General features: G+C 31.2%; 7 protein-coding genes across 7 annotated transcripts; 1 reads left to right on the top strand and 6 right to left on the bottom strand.

Annotated features, from left to right (window-relative positions):
• Positions 1–110: 110 nt before the first annotated feature.
• Positions 111–1,316, bottom strand: DFA_02075 (uncharacterized protein; the record flags this gene model as incomplete). Its single annotated transcript, XM_004357502.1, has 5 exons — positions 111–482; positions 527–645; positions 688–725; positions 755–875; positions 1,223–1,316. 5 exons carry the CDS (start codon positions 1,314–1,316, stop codon positions 111–113), a joined length of 744 nt encoding a protein of 247 aa, XP_004357559.1.
• Positions 1,317–2,375: 1,059 nt separating this feature from the next.
• On the bottom strand, positions 2,376–4,866 carry DFA_02074 (uncharacterized protein; the record flags this gene model as incomplete). Its single annotated transcript, XM_004357501.1, has 3 exons — positions 2,376–2,580; positions 3,235–4,341; positions 4,487–4,866. 3 exons carry the CDS (start codon positions 4,864–4,866, stop codon positions 2,376–2,378), a joined length of 1,692 nt encoding a protein of 563 aa, XP_004357558.1.
• Positions 4,867–5,034: 168 nt separating this feature from the next.
• Positions 5,035–6,921, bottom strand: DFA_02073 (uncharacterized protein; the record flags this gene model as incomplete). The annotated part of the gene is made up of 2 exons (XM_004357500.1): positions 5,035–5,667; positions 5,713–6,921. 2 exons carry the CDS (start codon positions 6,919–6,921, stop codon positions 5,035–5,037), a joined length of 1,842 nt encoding a protein of 613 aa, XP_004357557.1.
• Positions 6,922–7,176: 255 nt separating this feature from the next.
• On the bottom strand, positions 7,177–8,421 carry DFA_02072 (uncharacterized protein; the record flags this gene model as incomplete). Its single annotated transcript, XM_004357499.1, has 1 exon — positions 7,177–8,421. One exon carries the CDS (start codon positions 8,419–8,421, stop codon positions 7,177–7,179), a length of 1,245 nt encoding a protein of 414 aa, XP_004357556.1.
• A 106-nt stretch (positions 8,422–8,527) lies between these two features.
• DFA_02071 (uncharacterized protein) lies at positions 8,528–9,108 on the bottom strand (the record flags this gene model as incomplete). Its single annotated transcript, XM_004357498.1, has 2 exons — positions 8,528–8,581; positions 8,722–9,108. 2 exons carry the CDS (start codon positions 9,106–9,108, stop codon positions 8,528–8,530), a joined length of 441 nt encoding a protein of 146 aa, XP_004357555.1.
• Positions 9,109–9,295: 187 nt separating this feature from the next.
• Positions 9,296–11,506, bottom strand: DFA_02070 (uncharacterized protein; the record flags this gene model as incomplete). The annotated part of the gene is made up of 4 exons (XM_004357497.1): positions 9,296–9,310; positions 9,845–10,295; positions 11,138–11,176; positions 11,370–11,506. 4 exons carry the CDS (start codon positions 11,504–11,506, stop codon positions 9,296–9,298), a joined length of 642 nt encoding a protein of 213 aa, XP_004357554.1.
• A 272-nt stretch (positions 11,507–11,778) lies between these two features.
• Positions 11,779–12,932, top strand: DFA_02069 (uncharacterized protein; the record flags this gene model as incomplete). Its single annotated transcript, XM_004357496.1, has 3 exons — positions 11,779–11,829; positions 11,916–12,319; positions 12,398–12,932. The coding sequence occupies 3 exons, from the start codon at positions 11,779–11,781 to the stop codon at positions 12,930–12,932; spliced, it is 990 nt and encodes a 329-aa protein (XP_004357553.1).
• Positions 12,933–12,943: the final 11 nt, after the last annotated feature.

The raw sequence follows: 12,943 nt of genomic DNA, 5'->3' as shown, positions 1-12,943 counted from the left end.
AAGACCTTTGTCAACGAAAATTTATTTACTAGTTTGGAAGATTGAATATTAGTTTTGGAGGATACTTGGTAAATTGAGGACCAAAACAAAGATAGATTGGTCTTGGTTGATCAATTTGTTGATGAATGATTTATGATTCCACCATAGAGTGATTTACCAACAATCAATACGTTGTTGTTTTGTCGATCAAGTCGACGATTATCAACTTGGAAATTGAACCATCCCACTCTATAGTCTCCTTCAACTAGGGTGAGATGATCAACATTTGTTTGGTTGTTCAATTGAAATATCCGAAGATCATGATTTCCTTCTTGATAAATGAATTGGACTGTCAGTTTTTTAAGAGTTAATGGGAATGTATACCCATTGTCAACACCAATAGAGTGAACCTTTGTTTTCTTGTTAAAAGTTGAAACGTACTTGAATTCAATGACCGATTCTGGAATGATTGTTTTTTGTTTGAGGGTAGGGGTACATGGTGACTGAAATCAATGTATTGAAGGTTGAGAGTAAAGATAAAATTTACAGGATTCTCACTAGCCATACTAGTAGGAATCCATATAAACTCTTGTAAACTTCTTGGAAGTGTTATGGGAAGAGTGGTCATTTGATTTTGGTAATTTGTTTGATCCAAATCCTTGAGTACTAGTTTTTAATACTACTTGGTATATTAGAAATTAATGATACTTTGAAAGAGACAGAAATAACCAGAGACTCTATCTTTTCTGGCAATGATATAATCTCTACAACATACAAGGATGTGATTTCAAGTTCCTTTTCACTAGGTGGTATGAATGACAGAGTTGCAGTCCTTTTGCAAACTATTGATAGTTTTTTCAGATGAGGTTGAGGTGATTTCAAGGCATCTTGGTCGCCTAGAAAGATAAATAATGATGTCAATGTTGATGGAAAAAATCCTAGTTTTCGTTTGAGAATGAATTTTTTGGCTTCTTTGAATGTCAATAGGTTGGGTGGGAGACGGATTTGGGATGCTATTATATCATGCGATGCACCAAGTTTTGACTTTTCTAGGGTGACCAGACACACAAGATTCAGCAATCCAAAAGGATTTGGATCGATCGATCTAGAAAAGGTTGAGTTTTTCTAATCGAGTGAGCAGGTAAAAGTAGGTGTGAGATGGAGTGTGGATCATCTTTTTCATCTTGAGGTGGGTCAAACTTTTGGGTAGTGAACAATAATCTTTTACACGTCAACAATAAACACACTAAATCTACATTATCATCGACATGATTGATAATAATTAGGACTACTACATTCGATATCTTGTTGATATTATCTACTTCATGTTTTTGCATTATTTGTTTTTGTTTTTTTTAGAAACCTAAATCCCAAACAACTCATGAGTTGATTATATTTTAATTTTAAATTCTAATATAAATATATAAAATTTGAATTTAGAGATATGTTTTTTTTATTCTTGTCAAGATTTATTAAATCTTTGGAATTAAATTTTTTTTTCTATTTATGAAGAGGAAGATTGAATTTTAGTTTTGGTTTATATTTTCACACAATGAAGGTTCAAAATAAAGGTAGATGGATGATATTGATCTACACTATATTGTTGATCAATTTGTTGATGAATGTCAAAGAAAACTCTTGTAATCTATTTGGAAGATGAACAAAATGTATTATAATTGGCCCTGAGTTTTAGTTTTTTAATCGAGTTTGGTAGTTTGTCGATTTGTGTCTCCATTTTATCCAATGATAGACACTCTTCACTTTCTGGAATCGATTCAATTATTCGGTTTCCATTTTATTATAATTCAAATTTTATTAATTTAGTCTAATAAAATGACCTAATTTTAAGTGTCTTTACACTGGCTGGTATAAAATCCAATGGTATGTCTGAATTAGTATCAATGGATAGAAATGTCAATAGTGGTAGAAGTGTTGACAGCGACAGATTGGTATAATCAATTTCTGAACACTTAATATTCAGTGATGTCAACGTTAGTGGAAAGAATTATGTTGTTAAGTTGGTTATCTTTTCAAAATAATGTTTTTGAGAGTATTTCAAAAGGTTGGGTGGTAGATGGATTTTGGAAGAGTCAAGGGGGACAATGAAATTGAATGTCTTTAAAGAGATGAGGTTGTCAAGATATATATCACTAGGATCGAAATATCTAAAATAGTGATGTACCAACTGAGTGAGTGGTTGAAAGTAGGTAGGCGATGGTATACTATCCATTTGCAAACTGAGAAAAGTCAAACTAGTTGGCAATGAACAATTGATGGTATTCATTTTCTCATCAATGCAGGACAACTTGAGTATTTTGAGAGAGTTTAGCTTTTCTATTCCAAGGCTTTCTGGATCTATTTTAACAGAGTAATATCTGGAAAGAAATTCAAGCTTTTCAAGATTCAATGGTAGTTGAATAGAGTATCCATGGTTTATAATATTTTTCTGTCCAAAAATAAAAGGTCAATTCTTTGAGATTGATTGGGAAAAATTTCTCTGACAATGGTCCAATATTGATTGGTCTAAAAACATCTAATGAGGTGACTGATGATAGATTTGATAATTTCATACTTGGCCATCCTCCAATTACTTCGGTGATACTTTGATGATTTGTATTTGGGCAATCTTTTCCGGGTCTTTGATATTCTCTTTGTTTGATAAAATCATTGTATCAGAATATGTATTTGTAAACATTCTAGAGAATGATCCAAGATGGAGGGACGGAAGAGTGAAACACCGGATTTTTTCTTTGAGTCGGCTTTATACATTTGGGTACTTGAATTTGATTTGTTTAAATGATAGTTGGTAATAATTGTTAACAGCAGAAGTAAGGTTGAATAATCTTTTACAACATAACAACACACCAAATCTATAATATCCTCAACATGATTAATAATATTTAAAATTATTATAGTTGGAATCTTGTTGATTTAATCCTCTCCTTCTCCTTGTTGTTTGATAGATGTTATCATTTGTTGAGTATCTCTTTATCTCAAATTTTTAAATATTAAATTAATATAAATATTGTACTTTTATTAGCTTTTTTTCAATATTAGTATTTTTTTTATTCAAAAAACTTTAATTATTTATTGGATAGATATATTTTAAAGATTTATAATAAAATAAGATTATTAGAGATTGAATTTAAGTGTTGGGACTAATGTTGGACAAAGGAAGTTCAAAATAAAGATAGATTGGTAGGCGTAGATGTTGATCTATTCTCTGATTTATCATTCCTCCATAGAGTAATTTACCAACAACCAATATTATTGTTTTCTGGATCTAGTCTACGAATATCAACTTGGAAATTGGTTCTTGTAATATCAATGACGAGTTGATCGATATTAGTCTGATTGATTAAATGGTCCAATCGAAATATAAAAAATTCACTATTTAATGGATCGAATTCGATCTTTACCGTAATTTTAGTAATAGACAATGGTAATATAAAACCTTCACCATCAACAATAGAATAAACATTTGCTTTGTTAAAAGTGGTAAATTTAGATGGGATATACTTGAATTCATTTACTGATGGAATCTCTTGATTTGAGATTCTACCAAATTCAATCGATATTAAAGTGGGAGGGTAAATAAATTCTACAGAGGGAGATATGTTTTGATTACAATCGGAGACGAAAGAAAACTCTTCTAAATTTCTTGGAAGTGAGATTGGAGTATTGGAGTAGAGTGGCTCGACACTATCTGGAATTCTACCTTTGATCACTTTCCCATATTTTGAAAAGATTCTAAGTGTCTTTAATCTGGCTGGAATAAAATCCATAGGTAAAACTGAATCGGTATGAATTGATAGTGATGTCAAATGAGGTAAACGTGTTCCCAATGATAGATTGGTAAAATCATTTTCATCAAAAAAGGAATCCAATATTGTTAGTGTTGGTGGAAAGTATTCGGTAGTTCGGTTGGGTATGGCTCCTGAATGTTGGGTATATTCCAAAAGATTGGGAGATAGATGAATTTTGGATGAGTCGACGGAATCAATCATCCCTATTTTCAATATCTTTAGATTGACAAGATTTTCAATCTCTAGATACATCTCATCGGGTTGGTTTGGCCAACCCAAAATTAAAAGAAAGAGATGAACCAAATTTATGAGTGGTTTAAAGTAGGTAGGTGATGGTATACGTTCCAAATGCAAACTGAGATGAGTCAAACTAGTTGGTAACGAGCAATAGATAGTACCCATTTTCTCTTCGATGCAGTATGACTTTAAAATTTTGAGAGAGGTGAGCTTGTCTATTCCCAGGTGACTTGGATCTATTTTAAAATCGACATTGTTGGTGCAATGGAATTCAATCTTTTCAATAGTCTCTGGAAGTTTCTTTGATTTCTCATCAATTCTATTTTTCCAAAATACAAGCTTAGATCTTTGAGATTTGGTGGGAAAAAGTTGTCTGTCAATGGTCTATCGATTGGACGAAAAAGATCCAATGAAGTGACTGATGATAGATTTGATAATTTCATACTTGGCCATCCTCCAATTACTTTGGTGATACTTTGATTATTTGTATTTGGGCAATCTTTTCCTTGTCTTTGATATTCTCTTTGTTTGATAAAATCATTGTATCTGAAAATGCATTTGTATACATTCTAGAGAAAGATCCAAGATGGAGGAACGGAATAGTGAAAAATTTGATTGGTTCTTGGCACTTGTCTGATAACAATGGTCCCTTGAATTCAAAAGGTTTAAATGATAGTTGGTGATATTTGTTGACAGTTGAAAAGTTGAATAATCTTTTACAAGTCAACAATAGACACACCAGATCTACATTCTCTGTCACATGATTGATTATATTTAAAAGTATAAATGCTGAAATCTTGTTGATATAATCTTTTTGTTTATCATTTAAAATTAACATATTCATATTATCTCTAATATAATTATAATTATTATATTTATTTCATTTTCCATAAATACAAGTCCCCTCACTGTGAGAAAGTAAAGTTTAAAAACTAAAATAAATTTAAAAGAATAGATATGTTTATTCTTATCTAGAAGATTTATTATTAATAATATAAATATATTATATTTTTTAATCAAGAGGAATAGGATTGAATTTTAGTTTTGGAATAGGATAATTGTTTAATGGAATATTAAAGCAAAGATAGATTGGTCTATATTTTTCAGAACCACCATTGTCAGAATTAATGGTAGTTTGTTGATCAATTTGTTGTTGATAAATGATTCCACCAAAAAGTGATTTACCAACAATCAATACATTTTTGTTTTGATTATCCAATCTACGAATATCAACTTGGAAACGGAACAAATCCAAGGTGAGTTGTTCAATATTTGTTTCGTTGATAATATGATCCAATCTAAATATCCAATAATAATCATAAAATCGATTGATCTTGATAGTGAGCTTTTTGAGAGTCGATGGGAATACATATCCATCATCAATTCCAATCGAGTAAATTTTTGTTTTACTGTCAAAGACTGTGGTTTTTGAAACGAGATATTTGAATTCAGTGACTGATGGTGGAATGATATGTTTGTTTGGAAAATGTAGTTGACCATATTCAATTGATTTTATGGTAGGAGGGTAGATAAATTGAGGGTATTGAATTTGACGACCATTACTGCAATTTGGGATCCATGTGAATTCTTGTAAATGACTTGGAAGGATTGGAGAAACACCAGCATACTCAATATAATTTGGATACTTTAGTTAAAGTTTTTTAATAGAGTTTGGAAACTTGTCATTTACTGGAATGATTGATTCCAGTACTAATGCCTCGATACTGTCTGGAATGTGGAACTTCATTTTTCTGCCCGATTTGTTTTCAATTTTAAGTGTCTTTACAGTTGGTGGAATGAATCCAGTTGGTATATCTTCATTAGATTCAATTGATAGAAATGTCAATTGTGGTAGTCGTGATAATAATGATAGATTGGTATAATCATTTTCACCAAAATAGGTAGTCAATGATGTGAGAGTTGGTGGAAAGAATTCTGTTGATGGTGTGGTCAGAGAGCCACCAATTTGATGGTACACTAAAAGATTTGGAGCTAGTTGGATTTTTGAGACGTCTATTGAACAATGTGCACCAATTGTAAATTTCTCAAGAGATACAAGCTTGTCAAGATACAACTCATTGAATTGTTTTGTTTCAAACAAAAAAACAAACAGATGTACCAACTGGGTGAGTGGATAAAAGTATGTCGGTGATGGTAGTTGACTGATACCAAGGTGAAGATCTGTCAAGCTTTTTGGAAGCGAACAATTGACGTTACCCATTTCCTCTTTGAGATATGATGAAGTGAGAGATTTCAAAGATGAAAGCTTATCTATTCCAAGGCAATGTGGTTCTATTCCAAATTTGTGGCCGCTTGAGCTTTGAACTTCTAGCTTTTCAAGTCCACTTGGCAATGCATTGGCAAACTCCCGACTTGATACTGAAATGTTTAGTGAATTTAGAGTGTCGGGCAGAATACCAAGGTCAATTGTCTCTTGAGTTTTTCTATATTCAATGTCCAAGTGTTTGAGATTTGGTGGGAAAAAGTTGGACGGTAATGGTTCATTGATCGGTTGACCAAGATCCAACAAAGTGACTGATGATAGTTTAGATAGTTCTAATGTGTAGTGATATCTTGTATTTCTAGGTAAAATGACAGTATCTGAATAGGTATTTGCAAACATTCTTTTAAATGAACCAAGATGTTTACATGTAGCGTTGTTGTAGAGACTTGATCTACCTAAATCATTCAGTGTATCAACCTTTTTAAATGATAGATTGTTTTGATAATGATTATTGGTAGTAGTAAAGTTGAATAATCTTTTACAAGTCAACAATAGACACACCAAATCTACATTATCATCTACACTGTTGATTATATTTAATACTATTGTAGTTGGTATCTTGTTGATATAATCTTCTCCTTCCCCTTCTCCATGATTCTTTTTATCTCTATTCATTATTATTATCTCTACAGAGATCTAATATGAATGAAAGAAAAATAATGATGATGCTTGTTTGTTTTTTTGTTTTAAAAAAACAATAACAAGTGAAAATATTTTTAAAGATTAGATAACTTTTATTTTTATTCTTGGGAAGATGAAAAGTTAAAAGATAATAAAATTTTAAATAGGTTCTCTCTTTTGGTGGAATTGTACGCAGTCATGTGCAGTCTAACTCTTGTATTTTTGTTGGAATTGGAATTTATTTACTATTTAGGGGGGGGGGGAAGGAAGATTGAATTTAAGAGTTGGAATACTACAATGAGACATTGAGGGCTCGAAATAAAGATAAATTTGTTGTCTATGGTGGGAATTGATGTCTAGACCTTGCAACAATTCTTGTTGATCAATTTGTTGTTGATGAATGATTCCACCAAAAAGTGATTTACCAACAATCAATACATTATTGTTTTCTTGGTCAAGTCTACGAATATCAATTTGGAAATGGGAAGCGGTATAATCAATGATGAGTTGGTCTATATTGGTTTGGTTGATTAAATAATCCATTCTAAAAATCAAAAATTCAAAGGCTGTTCCAGGTTGAATTTTTACAGGTAGTTTTGTAATGGTTGATGGGAATATAAAACCTTCATCTTCAACAATCGAATGAACTATTGCATTGTTGAACGTGGAAGTCCATGTAGAAGCAATATACTTGAATTCATTGACTGATGATGGAATGGGTTGTTTGATGAATGGCTTGATGGCAGCAGTGAAAAAGACTCTACCATATTCTAGTACTTTTAATGTAGGAGGGTAGATAAATTCAATATCGTGAGGAAATACATTTTGATAGGGGCCAGGAATTAAAGAAAACTCTTGTAAATTGTTTGGAAGTGTGATTGGATTATTATCATACAAGATAACATTGGGGTCATCCTTGAGTACCAGTTTTTTAATAGAGTTTGGTAGATGTTGGAATCTTGTCTTGATATTTTCCAACGAGAGAGACTCGACTCTATCTGGAATCATACCTTTGATTAAATTTTGTCCATTAATTGAATAGATTTTAAGTGTCTTGACACTGTCTGGTATAAACTCCATTGGTAGGTCTGAATTGGTATGTATTGTAAGAAATTTCAAATGTTTTAGACGAGTCTTTAGAGAAACATTGGTATAATCAATATCTGAAAATGTCATATCCAATGATGTCAATGTTGGTGGAAAGAATTCAGTTTTTAGGCTGGAAATGGGTTGATGAATATGGGTGTATTCCAAAAGGTTGGGTGGTAGACGGATCATGGAAGGGTCAATTGGAACTACATAAAAATAATATTTTAGTGACTTTAGAGCTGTGAGACTGTCGAGATATAGACTGGGATCGCTTTTTCTAAACTTCATAAGTTTGAGATCTACCAACTGGGTGAGTGGTTGAAAGTAGGTTGGTGATGGAATATGATCCATTTCCAAAGTGAGATTGGTTAAACTAATTGGCAACGAGCAGTACATGGTACCCATTACCTCCTCCAGACAAGAAGACTTGAGAACTTTGAGAGACTTGAGTTTGTCTATTCCAAGATGACACGGCTCTGTTGTAAAGGAGGAATAATTTGAACCATGGAATTCAAGCTTTACAAGATTCAGTGGTAGTGATGGTTTTAAATAGTTCATCGACTAACTTTTGAAATAAAATGTCAATTGTTTGAGATTTGGTGGGAAAAAGTTGTTTGACAATGGTCCGTCGATTGGGCGAAAAAGATCCAACAAAGTGACTGATGATATTCTTGATAGTTCCATACTTGGCCATCCTCCAATTACTTTGGTCATTTTTTCATTATTTCTATTTTGGTCGATCCTTTCCTTGTCTTTGATATTCACTTGGTTTGATAAAATCATTGTATCTGAAAATGTATTTGTAAACATTCTAGAGAATGATCCAAGATGGAGATGTGGAAGAGTGAAACTTTTTATTGTTTCATTATAGTTTGATGATACTAATGGGTAATTGAATTCAATATGTTTAAATGATAGTTGGTGATAATGATTATTGGTAGTAGAAAATTGGAATAACCTTTTACAAGATAACAACAGGCACACTAAATCTACATTATCATCTACATGATTGATTATATTTAAAATTATGATAGTTGGTATCTTGTTGATATAATCCTCTCCTTCTACTCTATGTTTTTGAATTATTTCCATGGAATATTCTCTTTGTTGTTTTGAAATACTTTTTCTCCAAGTTGAATATAAATAGGTATAAATATTGTTTTTTGGTTTTAATTAAAAATTTATGAATAAATTTGATTCGAGATGAAAATTGGTTTAAAAATATAGATTAAATTTTATTGGGAGGATTATTAAATTGGTTTAAAATATCGATTAAAATTTATTTAGAAACAACCTTGAAAAAAGAGAGTTGTAAGATTGTTGTATCAATCAAACTCAAAAAAATATCTAATCCATTTCGAATCAATACTCGAATCATTCAAAAATCAATTACCACAATTAATTTCACAATTGATTACTGTATTTAATCAAGACGATGACCAATACGAATATGATGATCAAATATACAAATTATTCAAAAACTGTCATAAATAATAATTAAAAAATAATAAAAGGATATTGATAGATTTGTATGATGATGAAAATAAATCTATTTATTGATGTGAGGGAAGATTGAATGTTAGTTTTGGGATTCCAAATCTAGTATTTGAGAATATAGGTTCAAAACAAAGATAGATTGGTCGTTGTTGATCATTTTCTATTTGTTGATGAATGATAGCACATCCGACTTGATAAAATCCAATGAAAGTATGAGATGTACCAACCGAGTGAGTGGTTCAAAGTAGGTAGGCGATAATCTTAAATCTTTGTTCACAGGCATCCAGAGATAAGTTAAGCTTGTGGGCAGCGAACTGTGAACTGTACCTACTTTTTCATTGAAAATATTTGATACAATGTTTAGCCATTTAAGAGAGGTGAGTTTATCCAATCCAATGAATTTTGGATCTATTTTAATGTACTCCAGGTATGAACTAACTTCTAGCTTTTCAAGACCTATTGGTAGTGAATTCTTGTCAAACTCTCCATTTGGTATTGAAATTTTCAGTGTCTTTAGAGAGTCGGGGAAGAATCCTTTGGTAATCAATTCTTTTGATTTAAAGTAGAGGCTCAAGTGTTGAAGATTTGGTGGGAAAAAATTGGTTGACAATGGACCAATGATGGGTCTAAAAAGATCTAATGAAGTGACTGATGATAGATTTGATAGCTCCATACCTGACCATCCCCCAATTACTTTGGTGATATTATAATTATTATTATTATTATAATTATTATTATTATTATTATGTGGAATGGTTTCTTTGTCACAATGAGTAGTGTATCTGAAAATGTCTTTTTAAACATCTATAGAATGATCCAAGATGGAGATATGGTAGAGTCAAACAATCATCGGTTTTGTTGAAAGGGTTTGACATATGGTACTTGGATGTGATATATATCTGTTTAAAAGATAATTGGTAATGTTGATTGACCAATAGGTTGAATAATCCTTTACAAGTCAACAATAGACACCCCAAATCAACATTATCATCTACACTTTTAATAATATTTAATATTATCATAGTTGGTATGTTGTTGATATAATCTTCTTCTCCTCCTATATGTATGTTGTTGATGGTTATTTATTAAATTCATCAATTATCTCTTTTTTTAAAAAATATATAGCGTTTAATTATTTAATAAACCAAGTTTGTTCCTGAGAATAGATAAATAATATGGTGAGTATATTTTAATGTCAATAGATATTATTGAGTTGCTAATAGATTAAAAATATAGATATAAATATTATAACCCAATTTATAATTATGTTTGTGAACTTAATGATCATCGAGTAGACTTTTTGTCGCCTTGCGATGTTGGTATCTGTAACAGCTAGGTCAGGTTGCATCATCTTGTGCAAATAAATATATTGCACACATAGTAAATCTACATTGATTATCTTGTATCTTTTTAAAATAATTAATTTGTTTAATTTTTTTTTATGACCAAGTCTTTTAAAAATTTATAAACTATCATTTAATTTTAGAGTTTGTACAAGCAATAGTAAAACGAGCAAGAAAGAGACAAGAAGAATAATAGAATCAACAACGAGAGCAACTATAAAGATGTTTATAATGATTTAGTATCGACACTAGATGAGGAAACTGTACTATCATGGTTATACCTTGTTTTAAAATTTGAACTATCATCATCATCAGCTGCACTATATGATATATTACACAGAAAAAGAACAATATGAAGAGTCTAGTTTATTATAACAATTAGATGTACATATGTTGCTCGAGTGTATGTCTATCAACTTTTAATTAGAAACAACTAAATAAGACGTAGTGTAGGTAATACTATTTTTACTTTATGATCATATCTTGACTAACATCTATTTTAAAATTTCAGACCAACCCAACTGGCTCTTCTCTTCTACATGTGTAGTAATAGTCGTAGTAGTGTTTAAACAAAGGAAGGAGACAGACATGAGAATGGAATCGGAAAGGTGGGTACCTATGCATACCTGAACGAGACATCTCCGAGACATTTTCAAAATAGAATCAAAATTGGGGGTCGATTAAATGAAGATCAAGATATTTTTTTTAAAATTTTACTTCGATGGAATTTATAGAAGATAGAGCTAGTAGTTCGTCAGACAGTTGATAATATCTACCTTTGATACCATTTTTAAAAATGATCAGTATTTATACAACCCGATGACGGAAATCAACAAATCAACAAATCAAATCAAACAAATATTATAATAATAATAATCAACAAATAGTATAATAATTATTATATACTTTTTAAAAACAAATAATGTTAAACAAAGCAATTATATCACTCTTTTTATTGTTTATAGTTGGAAGTGTAAGTATAACTTAAAACATACTCATACTCGGCCTGAATAACGATGATATTAATATACTTTTTTAAATTTAATTGTTTTATTTTAGTATTGCCAACCAGTATCAATACAATTCTTTTATCAATGGCCAGGCTATGATTATATCAATTATCAAGTAGTAAGATTAAGTGATGGAAAGATACTCCAAAACGTGACCAATATCAACCCAGACCAATATGGTATCTGGGGATTCCTCACCACCAACGACACCAGTGAAATCTTGTTGTTTGGAACCGCTTCCAACTCTATTCAAGTAAAGTCGTTCTGGCCAAGCACCGATTCCTTCCAACAAGAATTCATTGCATCCTATCCATACAGTTTTACATTTGCTCTTCAACCACTCCTCTGGAACCCACACACCTTGACTACCTATGTCCCAGGTTTATTCTTTAATGAAAATGAACGTGCTGTATTATCTTTACTTGAATTTAAACTTGATACTGCTCAGAAAACGTAAAGTATTCCAAAAACAAAAAAAATAATAATTATTATATATTTCTTTTCTTATTAATTTATTTATTTAATTTTTAGATACCCAATTGAATTAGGAATATCTGATACTACAACAACAAGATTTAATAGTGATCCAGTTGGAGCATACGATGGATCAAACTATTACTATGTTTATTTTTCGATTGATAATATCGATGGTCTTGCTCAATACTCATTCTCACAAAACACATCGAAACTTGTTACGTTTATCGAACCTGTCGTACCACTCAAACTACATGGTATCGATCAACTCTATTACTTTAATGGACAGTTGTACTATTGCAAGTATGTCACATTGGTAGGTGTCACCATCTCAACCATGTCATTTGACTCTGGCAACGTCGTAGTTATCTACAAAGACAACAACATCGCCACCAAAGGATACCAACAAAACATTCAACCATTTGTATTTGATCCAACCACTGGTACCATCCTCATCCTCAACACCTACAATGGTAATCTCTACATCGACGTCTTTGACATTTTAACAAAGACTGTGATCAAATCATCCAGCCTCCCAAATACAATCCCATATGAAACTGTAATGATTGCTCCATCTGTTCAAAGCAATTAAATTATTAAATA

This window comes from Cavenderia fasciculata (assembly GCF_000203815.1).
Source record: "Cavenderia fasciculata unplaced genomic scaffold Scf_Dfasci-G-b-126g04.f1-5, whole genome shotgun sequence".
Classification (NCBI taxonomy): domain Eukaryota; phylum Evosea; class Eumycetozoa; order Acytosteliales; family Cavenderiaceae; genus Cavenderia; species Cavenderia fasciculata.
The sequence above is the reverse complement of the archived record's forward strand: the minus strand, read 5'-3'. Positions and strand labels throughout refer to the sequence as shown.